The 14,432-nt window shown below is 33.6% G+C and overlaps 1 protein-coding gene across 1 annotated transcript in view; it reads left to right on the top strand.

The window, feature by feature from the left end:
* LOC106461235 (peroxidasin homolog) overlaps nucleotides 1-14,432 on the top strand; it is a 58,252-nt gene that overhangs the window by 16,149 nt on the left and 27,671 nt on the right. The window contains exons 2-6 of the mRNA XM_022388097.1: nucleotides 2,438-2,641; nucleotides 2,950-3,038; nucleotides 5,791-5,893; nucleotides 8,359-8,576; nucleotides 9,904-10,074. Of these exons, the coding sequence (XP_022243805.1) occupies nucleotides 2,438-2,641; nucleotides 2,950-3,038; nucleotides 5,791-5,893; nucleotides 8,359-8,576; nucleotides 9,904-10,074 (785 nt within the window). The remainder of the gene's footprint in view (nucleotides 1-2,437; nucleotides 2,642-2,949; nucleotides 3,039-5,790; nucleotides 5,894-8,358; nucleotides 8,577-9,903; nucleotides 10,075-14,432) is intronic.

Here is a 14,432-nt window from a genome sequence, read left to right as displayed (position 1 = left end):
AGTTTGACCAGGTCACAATGCCGAATGATTCTAATCCCGTCCTTAGTTTGACCAGGTCACAATGCCGAATGATTCTAATCACGTCCTTAGTTTAACCAGGTTACACTGCCGGACGGTTCTAATCACATTCTTAGATTGACCATGTCACACTACCGGGTGGTTCTAATCACGTCTTTAGTTTAACCAGATCACACCGCCGGACAGTTCTTAGATTAACCAGGTCACATTACCGGACGGTTCTAATCACGTCCTTAGTTTAACCAGATCACATTATTGGACGATTCTAATCACGTCCTTAGTCTAAACAGGTCACACTGCCGGACAGTTCTAATTACGTCCTTAATCTGACCAGGCTACAGTTTGCTCAGTAGAACCTTGGTTTATACTCTTTTGAAATATTAATCATAACTGAGAAAAAACGTATTTTATTTAAAGTACTTGTATGGTGTTTTACTGATAAAGAAGGAACTTTATGAACGCCGATATTAGGCCATGTTTGGGCATTAAAGTTTGTTATTGTAGTCCAAAAGCAGTTTTGTTTCGATTCATATTTTATAAATTTAGAAATCCATAATCAGTATAAAACACAATTGATCTTGATCATTTGAAACTCAAACGTGAAGCATCGAACTTTTTAAGCTAGATCAATGATTCTCAACCGTTTTTTTTTTCTCATGGACCCCTCCCCCTTTCCCTCACGAATCTAAAACAATCTCGCGGAGCCCCATACTCCGAGAGATCACCTTGCGGAAGCGGTTCGTATAGTATATTAAAGCGACGCTGACATAAATAAATGTGTAAGTTAATAACATTTTTAAGTAATACAGTATTTTAATATAATATAATTGCATCGCCTTCCCCCCTCCCTTTTTCAAAATCATAATATCGAAATTCGATATTAACCGTTGAGGACATCTATCAAGAGACTGCGTAATTTTGCTGTTACGACTTTATCAAAAATGTAAGAACTCATGGCATTGTGTATCAGTGGTGTAATTTAGTCTTACCCTAACTTACAATAACGTGATTGGTGAAATACATCTTCTCGTAAAGTTAATTAGACGATAGGTGAAATAAAAAAAACAATTAAAACATTTTTATGCAAATCATCACTTAGTGTGATCTCTAAATTTGATTCAGAATTTTTAAAAATGGATAAGCTTTTAATTAAAGCTAAAAAATAAAAGGAAAGTAGCGATAACGACATATGACATAACAATTAAGGTAACTGAAGAACTCAAGTATTTTAATCTATTTCTATGTTTTTATTATATGTTTACAGAATACAAGTCCGTATTTATTCGATTTAGATTTTAAGTTTCAGTTTTTATTTTTATGTGTCCTAAGTTCCGCTTATATTCTTCTGGAAAGTATAAATTTATCTCTTTCTAGCTTATAAGAAAATATGTTTTCTCCTAGAGAGTTCTAAGTTTTTATAGTGACCAACTTTTGAGCTCTTATTCATCAGTATTTACTTCCGAGTTTTAATTTTACGTTTTTTTCTTCTTGAGAAAGTTCTAATTTCTGTGTACCTCTACAGGTTTGAAATTTATTTTTAGCTGTATCACAGCTCCAAGACTGTTTTTTTTTTCATATTAAGTTTTAAACATTTATGTATTAGTCTCTTGGAACTAAATGAGCAATTCGTGTGGATCTTTTCAGTGTCATGCACCGCGTTCAAATATAGATATATATATATATATTTGAATGTAGTTTTTAACGCTGATTTTAGAAATGTAAATTAAAATTTGGAGAAATTAAAATAAATATGTTTAACATTTTTTATTTTGCTTATGAAACAAAGGAAGTACTTTTAGCATTACATATTTATTTATGTATTTAAAAGAATTGCAATACATCAAAACAATACAAAGTATCTAGTAACAGTGTAACAAATTCAATGTGAAAATTCAGAAATATTCTTAAATATTTGCTTGAAGAGATCATCATTTTCATGCCTACAATGCCAAACGAACTCGCAGAGATACGAGTCAATCATATTACGATTGGTTGCACAATGTCGCTTGCTACGTCTCTTAACCACATTCCAAGTAGTTTCAATTTGCTGCAGATTTCAAGAATGTAAGTTAAAATTTTGAGAATTGATTTTTAAAGGGGAAAGAATGGGAAAATATTTTGATTTTTTAAAGAATGTTTTTAATTAAATTAATTTTTTATTTAAATAAACATCTACTTATTTACTAATTGGTGTAACTTGACCTAACCTAGCAAAATAAAAACATATCAAAAATATTTCTTTTCATTTCTCCAAATTTAAATTTATATTTCTGAAATCAACATTAAAAACCACGTTAAAAAATATATATTTATTTCTATCTGAACACGGTGCATGAAACAGAAAAGATCCATTCGTGTTCCTTTTGTTTATTTTTTTCCGATTCAAAATGGCAGTTTTTTTTTGTTGTTGTTTTTTTAGGTTCGAAACAACATTCGGTCTTTTGATGCTTTCTGTGCAAAACTCCGTTGCTCAACTCAACAGCATTCTTTCTGTACCTCCTGACATTCACGATTTTGGTGGGTCCTCAGAATGTGCTTTAGTCTTGCGCAGAACATACCTCGATGGTCGAAGAAAGTCTGCAGCGCCCTCATATGGAGGCTTTTTTAACCTTCTGAAACCAGGGTACTTACTATAATGGTTATATTGTGATAAAAAGTATTGGAGATCGTAACCTAAGATAAAATAAACTAAATATTTAATAATATTTTAAAGATGAATATTTTCTATTTTACTAAATAACAGGCTTATTTTAAATATTAGCTTAGTATCTTATGTGCGTGCGTGTATGAGTAAATACCTTTATAAAACAAAATACAATGTATCTTGAAATGTATCTGCGGCTGAAAAGTAATCAATCCTGCCATCGTATTTAAATTTCAGGGTGATAAAAAAATTGACAAAACAATATAAATACATGCATTTTTTCCCAGCCCAATACATCACAATGGACCAACCGAAGAAATCTGTATAAGATACACAGATGTCAACTTGGCATTAGCTGAAGCGAAACGGCGGAAAGGTTAGTGAAGATGTTATTTTCTTGTGTTATAAAATAAATTAACTCGATCCAAGTACACATAGTAAACCACGTATCTGTGATGTAACTGAGAAGTCACGACGTTATAAAAATGTAAGCATTCGTGACATTGTGTATTAGTGGTGTAATGTTTATGGCCTCAAGCTACAATAACTTGACTGTAGAAATACGTATTTTTCATTCAGTGGTGTCATGTTTACGATCCCCAGTTACAATAACTTGACTGTAGAAATACGTATTTTTCATTCAGTGGTGTCATGTTTACGATCCCCAGTTACAATAACTTGACTGTAGAAATACGTATTTTTCATTCAGTGGTGTCATGTTTACGATCCCCAGTTACAATAACTTGACTGTAGAAATACGTATTTTCATTCAGTGATGTCATGTTTACGATCTCCAGTTACAATAACTTGACTGTAGCAATACGTATTTTCATTCAGTGGTGTCATGTTTACGATCCCAAGTTACAATAACTTGACTGTAGAAATACGTATTTTCGTTCAGTGGTGTCAAGTTTATGACACCAAGCTACAATAACTTGACTGTAGAAATACTTTGTTTGTTTGTTTTGAATTTCGAGCAAAGCTATTCCTGGTAAATTTATTCGTTTCTTTATACTAATTAATTTAACTTAAAATTTAGTTTCCTGTTGTTGTTTTTTCTAACGGAACATTTAATCTTAGTGTACAAATTTAAAAGAAACGATCCTTGTTAAAAAAATACTTTATTTTTGATATCTAAAAATGAAAAGTTTCAAAATAAAAACAGAACTAGGTTTACGAGGCTTCAAACGTGGGTTTTAGCATCTCATTTATGGTTTTATGAGTTTTCCCCTGATTTTAGAGGGCGCAACAATAAACCGAAAAGCTTTCAAATTATAGGAGACCCCAAAAGATTTCCACAGATTTCCAAAAGGTGTCATAATCATATTTGCAGAAAAAATGCAATGTACATACTGATGTAACCTTATTTTATTCTTTTACCCCCCCCCCCCCAGTGGCACAGCGGCATGTCTACGGACTTATAACGCTAGAAACCGGGTTTCAATACCCGTGTTGGGCAGAGCACAGATAGTCCATTGTGCAGCTTTGTGCTTAAGTAACAAAGAAACAACACCAACCTTATTTTTTTCAGAGGAATATATATATAAGTGTAATTTAACTAGTTATTCTAATGTGGTGTGATACGTTTTGGTAATAATTATTTTTGTGTATAACAAGAAACTCACTGTATTGGATACACTACCCTCTGAAACATATTGCGTTGCCGCTATGAAATAAAAGATACTGGGTTTAGGCAACACGTATATAGTTTTAACGACTACATTATCAAGAAATATGAATTTCTGTTTTAAAAAAATTGGACAACTCGCTAATTACAGATGGGCCCCGGCATTGCCAGGTGGTTTGGGCGCTCGACTAGCAATATGTGGGTCGCGGGTTCGAATCCCTGTCACACCAAACATACTCACCCTTTCGGCCGTGGGGGCGTTATAATGTGACGGTCAATCCCACTATTCGTTGATAAAAAGGAATAGCCCAAGAGTTCGCGGTGGGTGGTGATGACTAGCTGCCTTCCCTCTAGTCTTACACTGCTAAATTAGGGACGGCTAGCGCAATTAGTCCTCGTGTAGCTTTGAACGAAATCCATAACAAACAAACAAACAGATGGAAGAATGATAAGATAATGAAAAAATAACTACTCGTTATGCTGAACAACGTGTTCTGTCGAGGCTCTTGTAAGGTGAACGTATATGTGTCTGTGTATATTTACATATATATGTATATAGAGACACATAGATACGTATAAAGCTAAATGATAATTAGTTTTAAGAAGGAGCGGAATACATTGTTATCAATCACTTGCATAACGTTGCAAAGAAAGGAAATTAAAATCAGATTCTGGAAAAATCATTTGTTTGTTAACTTTAATATCCAAAGAAACAAGGCGGTACTAGTTTAAAAACCTAGGTAATAAAACAACTTGAAGGTGAAATATGCATTGGTCCATGACGTACCGACTCCAGCAGAGCTCTATTGTATGAACTTCTTTGCTCAACGACAAGAACTGGAGCATGAACTCGAAATTTTCTGCAACGTTAAATATAGTTTGTGACATATATTTAAAACTTTTTGATCTCATGATATCAGTTATAGCGTTACATTTATTATAAAAGAAACACATTAAATTATCGATTTAATAATCAAAATGTGGTATAAAATCATTTAAAAAGGGGGGGGGGGACTGTGCCACATTATTATTATTTGTATTCGTCTTATTATGAAACGCGAAACAAAATAAACCTGAAAATTATTCTTAGAAAAGTAAAAGCTATGAAAATGAAATACAAATTTAACGAAAATCTTAAAACAGACAGAACGGTTCAATATTTCTCGTAATAGAAATTGGCGGGAAAAGTATCTTGCTTTATGCGTTCGTGACTTAATGGTACACAACCGAACACGCCTAATTTTTTAGAATTAAGGCCTAAAGTCCTTGAAACGAAATTGCCAACGAATATCCCTTTATGATAAGATCGTCAAATCTGAAGTCGTTAGATCTTCGCAGTCTGAAAACTTATTCATGTAGCGTGACTGATTTTCGTTGTCATGGCGTTAACAGATAAACAAGAGAAATGACTCTTCCACTTAACGTCTGTGCATTATTGAACACGCAAACATTATTGGTGAATGAAAGGAAAATGTACAGTATTCATGATTATTTTTTCTAGGACACAGAACGCCTCGAACAATCCAGTCCCTCGAGCCACATCCATCAGATATAGGAATTACAGGAGAATTAGTATTGGAGACTACCCGTATTCTAGCACTTCAGTAAGTTTTGATAACGCAGACCACTAGTGAGTGTATATGGGCAACAACATTCTAAACACACCACTAAGTTTATATGACCAGTAACATAATGGGGCAACATTAGGTGTCTATAACCACTCACATGTTAGAGAACTAGTACGGTTCATATAGTTACACTAGTAAGTTTTTATAACCAATAATATACTGGGTCAACATTAGATGTCAATAATCATTTACATTCTAGACCATTAGTAAGTTCACATAACCAATAACATTCCAAGCATACCTATTAACTAGTAATATTCTTATCGTACCAGCAAGTATATACAACAAATAAGATTGTAGCACACAATAAATTTTTGTAATTAAAAAAACTCGGAGACACCATACAACCAATAACATTGTAACACAAAAGTAAATTCATACAACCAATAACATTGTAATACAAAAGTAAGTTCGTACAACCAATAACATTGTAACACAAAAGTAAGTTCATACAACCAATAACATTGTAACCTAACAGTAAGTTCATACAACCAATAACATTGTAACCTAACAGCAAGATATACAACCAATAACATTGTAACCTAACAGTAAGTTCATACAACCAATAACATTGTAACCTAACAGCAAGATGATACAACCAATAACATTGTAACCTATCAGTAAAATGATACAACCAATAACATTGTAACCTAACAGTAAGATGATACAACCAATAACATTGTAACCTAACCATAAGTTTATACAACCAGTAACCTTGTGCCACAATGGTAAAGTTTCTTTACTTGTTCAGATATTCTAGGACTATAGTAAGCCTTATTACATAGCCTATATACTAAGTGAAATGTCTCTTTTTTCACAACAGATTTAAATTTGAAGGTATAGACAAAGTTAACATCCCTTGCACAAGTAAAATGGTTCTTAAAGCTAAATGGAATATATCTATGGAATCAGTACAAGTATTTCCCTGGATAACTGCACAAACATTAATATTTTAATGGTTAAAATTAGAGGAGAATTTCCTGAAATTTGACAATCCAACATAACAATAAGTTATGTTGTTTTTATTTTTTTATGTTGATCCAAGTAAAATATCTCTATTCTATGAACTTAATAAATGGTCATGTGCCAAACACAAGCGAAGCCACCTGTTGTCCATGGGAAATAATGATATCTATAAAATTCCATTATGCTGAAGTACGTGAAGCTGGTACAAAGTTTGGCCGATACATTACGTGGAAAATATATAAATATGTTAGTTTTTGTTGCTGTTATTTCAAGTGTAAAGTAATTCACATTGAAACATGACCGTGTTTTTATGTACAAAAAGTTTGCAGTTATCCTTGACACCTCAGAGTTGTTTCGGGCGAACAATAATATCTTGTAATATCGGGGGCAAAATAGTTATCCAGAAAATGGTAAAGTGCGTTAAGACTGAACTACTTCTAATGTTAAACGGAAGGTTGTTTAAAACAATTGAACAATTTCACCATGTTTATAGAAGATTGTTTAAATTAATTGAACTACTTCCTTATGTTAACAGGTGATTGTTTAAGTCAATTGAGCTAGTTCTCCCTGTTTATGGAACATTGTTTAAATTAATTGAACAATTTCCCAATGAACTGTTTCCCCATGCTTACGGAAGATTGTTTAAATCAAATGAACTGTTTCTCCATGCTTACGGAAGATTGTTTAAATCAAATGAACTGTTTCCCCATGTTTAGGGAATATTGTTTAAATCAAATGAACTATTTCCCCATGTTTACGGAAGATTATTTAAATCAAATGAACTATTTCCCCCTGCTTACGGAAGATTGTTTAAATCAAATGAACTGTTTCCCCATGTTTACGGAAGATTTTTTAAATCAATTGAATTACTTCCCCATATTAAGAGAAATATTTTTTTTTAGAACAACATTGTCAACTTCTAGGATGTATGTAGTTTATGTTTTTCAAATATTTTTCGGGTAATAAGATTCATGTAATAACTTATTATGTAATGACAACGTCCATACTGAGATGAGTTAAGTTAATTTTAAAATGGGCCTAACTTTAGCAAGTAAAGATTCATGTAATAACTTATTATGTAATGACAACGTCCATACTGAGATGAGTTAAGTTAATTTTAAAATGGGCCTAACTTTAGCAAGTAAAGATTCATGTAATAACTTATTATGTAATGACAACGTCCATACTGAGATGAGTTAAGTTAATTTTAAAATGGGCCTAACTTTAGCAAGTAAAGTTTGATATTTTAAGGTAGGAATTGTATTCCGAAAACTGAAAGGATGTTCATCTCGAATATCTGTAGTTTCACACACGCGTGCACAAGAATCAGGGTACTATCAGAACATTGAGTGCATTATAGTTTATGCAATTAAAAATAACTGGACCAGTCGTTGTCTAAGAAATAGAAAAATGTGCAGAAAAACTACCCCTTCCTGGTGTTACATTGTAAATGCTTCTTTGTTTAACTTTTCTAGATTTAAACTGTCACGAGATGAGGTAATGAACGGTCTTCCTATGATTGATACTTCTCGCACTGACATCTGGGAAATTTGTCCTGCGCACGTGAAGCCCGTGCCATGTACTATTGAAAGGCACAGATCATACACAGGGATATGTAACAATGTGCAGCATTCCAGTTGGGGTTCAACTCATACCCCTTTTGTCCGCTTCCTCCCCCCTGCCTATGTTGATGGTAAGTTTTAATTTCAGTTAAAATACTTAATATGATAATATAAAATGTTTATTTTATCAAAGAAAGACACGAACAACAATAGTTATGCGAAATGAATAAAGGGTTGATACGTAGGGTGAAGTTCAACACAATGACTTATCAACTAACCACTCGCACCACCATACAGTAGTGTGTTGTTTGTCAGTCAGTCAGTAGATACTAAAATGACGTCATATAAGGGACATTTAACGTTGCAACTTATACTGTCGTGACGTCAGTAAAACGTGCACATGCCATGAATAACGAGAAGAATTATACACTCTGTAGGCTACAACACAGAATGACGTTCGAACTTAAAAATCAAGAAATGAAAATATTTATTACTCCTAATTTTGGTTTTATTTACTTTTGAAACAAGACACTTTCGGGGACCACGCGGAAGTACATCTAATATAGCGAATATCTTTTATCCAAATAGTGTATGCATGTCACAAAGAAATAACTACCTTTTACCATATACCTTACTTACTGGTTGTTGTTTTTTTTTCCTTAGTGTTTACGTATAGATAGTTTCCATTAGAGAGCAAAATATAATGAATAATTTTGTACTTGAAACGTTTCAAGAACCCGATGTTGAAACAGTTCTACAATTGTCCTGATCTTTCATGATTGGTTAATTAATAGAGGATTTTTATAAGAACCGAAAATGTCTTAACTTGTGTTTCTATTTTCTATTAAGTATAATAAGTTCTCATCAGAAGTGTCATTTTAATGACGCATAGTTTAAGTTATTCACGTGTTTCACGCTAACAATGTAAACATTATTTTTATTCTGCTTGTTTTATTCATACTAACAATGTCAAAATATTCTCGTCCTGCCTTCTTTTATTTCACACTAAAGGTGTCAAAGTATTCTCGTCCTGCCTTCTTTTATTTCACTAACAATGCCAAAATATTTTCGTCCTGGCTTCTTTCATTTCACACTAACAATGTCAAAATATTCTCGTCCTGGCTTCTTTTATTTCATACTAAAAGTGTCAAAGTATTCTCGTCCTGCCTTCTTTTGTTTCACACTAACAATGTCAAAATATTCTCGTCCTGCCTTCTTTTATTTCACACTAAAAGTGTCAAAGTATTCCCGTCCTGCCTTCTTGTATTTCACACTAAAAATGTCAAAATATTCTCGTCCTGCCTTCTTTTATTTTACACTAAAAGTGTCAAAGTATTATTGTTTTGCCTTCTCTTATGTCTAAATCTCCAATTCATCTGTTCTAAGCTTGTATATCTGTATGAAGCTGTTATTTTTATGTTATTTGAAGTTGTGATATCTCTTGTCTTCTCTGACCAGGAATCTCAGTTCCACGCATATCGGTATCAGGAGGACCGTTACCACCAGCTCGTGTAATTAGTTCGCATATTCATCCAGACGTAGACTTCCCCAGTAATGAGCTTTCCGTTCTCGTCATGTCTTGGGGTCAATTTATTGACCACGACATGACCCTTGCGGCAGTACCTAGAGGTAGGTTGTTACATTGACTATTACAGTAGGCCATCTTCAGGGCTATTATTACGTGACCTAATCGACTAAAACATTACACTTGGATAAAAATTGAATGGCTTTTAATGAAACATATAATCATTCCATTATTTACTACATCTGAAACACGTGGAAAGTCATTTTTTACAGGTGTCGTTATTTCGATCTCAGTGATAAGCAACGTAATATAAATCTTCAAAATATTATATCAAAATCGTAGGCTTTGTTACGTGATTAAGAATTTACGTAGCTGTAGCAATATATCTTCAAAACCAAGATTTATCTTTATTTTTCAGCATTTTCTTTCACTTCTATTGACTTCCCCATGTCTTTACTTGGTTCTTTTTTTCCATATTGTTTGTTTTTTTCAGTATTTTTGTTTTTTATTTTTCTAGCCTTTACACCAAACTAAATAACTTCTCAACATTCTCAGAGCGCCCCCCAGTGACACAGCGGTATGTCTGCGGACTTACAACGCTAGAATCCGGGTTTCGATACCTGTGGTGGGCAGAGCACAGATAGCTCATTGTGTTGCTTTGTGCTTCATTACAAACATTCTCAGAACAGTTTCGTGTAGTATGAATTTCTTTAAAGTCACGTGTCACTTGTCGTTTTCCACGTAAGCGGTTCTTTATTTTTTTTAATACGGCAATAACTGGTTGTTTAAATGTCTGACAATCTTAGGTAAGTAACAGTCAAAAATACGTTCCTTTGTCTGTCAGCATGACAATTAAGTTGTGTCGTTTTATTTTCCCAAGAAATTAAACAAAATAAGAAGCTAATAACTCTATTGAAAATGCGGTTTATAGGACACACGCAAGAACATTACACTTTTCCTTAGAAAAAAAAAAAAACAACACAAAAAACATTCCACGTTAGACGCCATAGTCTCATCATGATTACACTTTTTATGAATTAACCATAATGCATCTAGAATATTTCAAAATTGAGAAGAAGAAAAAATTCTAGAGCTTTTGAAAAATCTATAGCATTGCTAATTGATATTTGATGTTTAATAGCCTTAAGTTTGGGCTTCGCACTGACGAGTTAAAAAACATTTCCAATTGTAAGATTTTTTTTCTCTAGTCTTATTATATATATATTTTTAATGTGGACTTCGTCATCTGCCGCTAGTCCTTGTGGTCACCGAAGTCAGTTCTGGTTAACGGTTTGTTTGTTTTGAATTTCGCGCAAAGCTACACGAGGGCTATCTGCGCTAGCCGTCCCTAATTTAGCAGTGTAAGCCTAGAGGGAAGGCAGCTAGTCATCACCACCCACCGTCAACTCTTGGGCTACTGTTTTTACCAACGAATAGTGGTATTAACTGTCACATTATAACGCCCCCACGAGCATGTTTGGTGGGACGGGGATTCGAACCCGCGACCCTCAGATTGCAAGTCGAGCGCCCTAACCACCTGGCAATGCATATTAAACAGAACACTGTACATTGAAATGTCTGATACTGAAACACACTTATATTCCATGATTATCAATTAGCACATCAAACCAAACATTCTTCCAATGTTTTTAATCATAACAAAAACGCCGATTCTCCTGTTTTTTCATATAGTGGTTTAAATTATTTTATTACTAAAGCTGAAATCATGAATCATCCGTCCTTTACTGTTTACTATTTCTCTCGATTTGGGCCTGGTTGTTAGGACGCTCAACTCGCCATATGCAGGTTCGAATCCTCCTCACTGAGCATGCTCTTCTTTTCAGGCGTGGGGGCATTATAATGAGACGGTCACTTCGTTGGTAAAAGAGTAGCCCAAGAGATGGGGGTAGGTGGTGTTAACTAGCTGCCTTACCTCTAGTATATCACTGCTAAATTAAGGACGGATAGCGCAGATAGCCCTCGAGTGGTTTAGCGCGAAATACAAAACAAACCTATCTCCCGATTTAAAGTTTAGTTCAATTAAATCGTTCTATTATTAAAACTGAAATTAGACAACTCATCAAATCGTTTAAAATTTCGCCTTTTTACTTAAACTATTGCATATCTACATACAGTATACAGTTCCGCATGTCCCCTTTTGAAGCCCCCCAGTGGCACAGCGGTATGTCTGCGGACTTACAACGCTAGAATCCGGGTTTCGATACCCGTGGTGGGCAGAGCACAGATAGCCCTTGTGTAGCTTTGTGCATAATTAAAAACAAACAAACCCCTTTGGAAAAAAAAAATATCATCCTCGTAGCTAACTTTCCCGAATGTTTATTTATATATTCTCAGTATTTTCTATTACTTCTATTAACTCCCATATTTTTTGGCTTGGTTCTTTTCTCCATATTGTTTGTTTTTCCATTGTTTTGACGAGAGTCAACTTCTTGGCTCTGCTGCTTCTGCGCGCTTATCTTAGGTTATTACATCTTAATTTGTGTGTAATCATTACAGCAAGAAGTAGGTGGCAAGAGACGAAATATCACTTCTGGTGTTTCATCAATATCTCTACCAAGGAAAAAACAAACAAACTACATGTATAACCCCAACTAACATTGTGGGATTCACTGTATATTGCTTACGAGTTTTATTCTAACTTATTTAAATTTTATTCCTTAATAATAAGACGCCAAAAAAAATGGTCGTACAAATGTGTATGTTTGCATACATGCATTTTTAATATTTTAAAATTTATGTACGTAACAAATTAGCAAAAGGTTTGTTTGTTTGTTGTTAAGTGCAGTTATGCAATGGGCTGTTTGTGCTGTGCCCACCACGGGTATTGAATCTCGATTTTTACCATCATAAGTCCAGAGACTTGCCACCGGGGGTGGGACGTAGAAAAATGAAATGTAATCCCAACTTCACAGGGTTTAAAGTGACATGTAATGTGATGAATATTTATAAACTTTGTTAAAATAATTTGCTAATAATGAACAATATGCTTTGGGCGAACTTTCTTTTAAAACATGTGATGGAGGTATGTTTACAATAATCCAGAATAATACGCAGTAACTTTTGCTTACGTCTTTTACTGTACGAACCATAATTATTTGTTGCAGTTACTACTTCTTTTACTAGATGGCAACACCTGTACTCTTTAATAATCACCACATATATATATGTTTTATTTTTGCTTACGTCTTTTACTGTACGAACCATAATTATTTGTTGCAGTTACTACTTCTTTTACTAGATGGCAACACCTGTACTCTTTAATAATCACCACATATATATATGTGGTGATTACGTGATAAATTTCTTAGATTTACTTATAATGCCGCTTCGCTGCTTATTGTTTACAATAGTTCACAGAACTGTAAACATTTTATGTATGCATACTTTTTATATAGGGAACATTCACATAAAAGTACAATGGATTCATTTTCAGAATCAATGTGTAGAGTGAAAGACATCTTTGAAAAGTTGTAGTTAACTGGACATCCTATTGTGCAGCGGACAACTTCGTACCGAGCTTATGTTAGCTATTATTAAATCCATTTTATTAAACATATAATGTTTCTCTACATGTTTAGGCTCTAATAACTTAATGTTTCATTCCACTGGAACTCTATCTTCATGACGAAGTAGTCATTACGCTTCTCGGAGATCCACGCTTCTTCGTTATGTCTTCTATGTCATAAAGAGTTCATTGAGCTAACTTATTATTGGTTGAAAATTTTTTCACTGATTCAGATACATCTTATAAAATTATTCAAAGCTAAACAGTTGCAGAAATTAAGGAATATTTTCACTTAAGCCTACGCAAACTTTATTAAAAGCCTCACGACGGTTAGCGATGTCACACGTTTATCAGATAATATGTCACGTTTTTTTTATATATAGCTGTTACAATCCAGTATCATATCAAAATATTGTTACATGTACACGTGATTACCATATCAAAAAATTGTTACATGTACACGTGATTACCATATCAAAATATTGTTTCATATACACGTGATTACCATATCAAAAAATTGTTACATGTACACGTGATTACTATATCAAAATATTGTTATACTTACACGTGATTATTGTAGTTCATTTACTTATTAAAACATTTTATCTTTCACAAGTGACTATTAGAGCTGTGTGACGTTTCAATCGTCCCATCTTTCACATAAGGTTGTTAGAGATATGACGTGTTAAAACAATTGCTAGTGGGGTTAAGGAATTTGTTGACTGCACGAACTCCAATAGCACGTGAGTTACACACACATTTATAAACAAAAATATCATCCGTATTAAAAATAGTTCTACTAATTAATTCCCTGTGATTTTACTGAACTTTTTTATAGATTTTTTTACACCAGTGTAGTAACAGGCAAAAACATAAAAATACCAGGGTTTATTTTAACGTGTTTGTGCAGTACTAAAATTTATAATAAAAACTCCG

Source organism: Limulus polyphemus, unplaced genomic scaffold, assembly GCF_000517525.1.
Source record: "Limulus polyphemus unplaced genomic scaffold, Limulus_polyphemus-2.1.2 Scaffold920, whole genome shotgun sequence".
NCBI classification, from domain to species: Eukaryota; Metazoa; Arthropoda; class Merostomata; order Xiphosura; family Limulidae; genus Limulus; species Limulus polyphemus.
The sequence above is the reverse complement of the archived record's forward strand: the minus strand, read 5'-3'. Positions and strand labels throughout refer to the sequence as shown.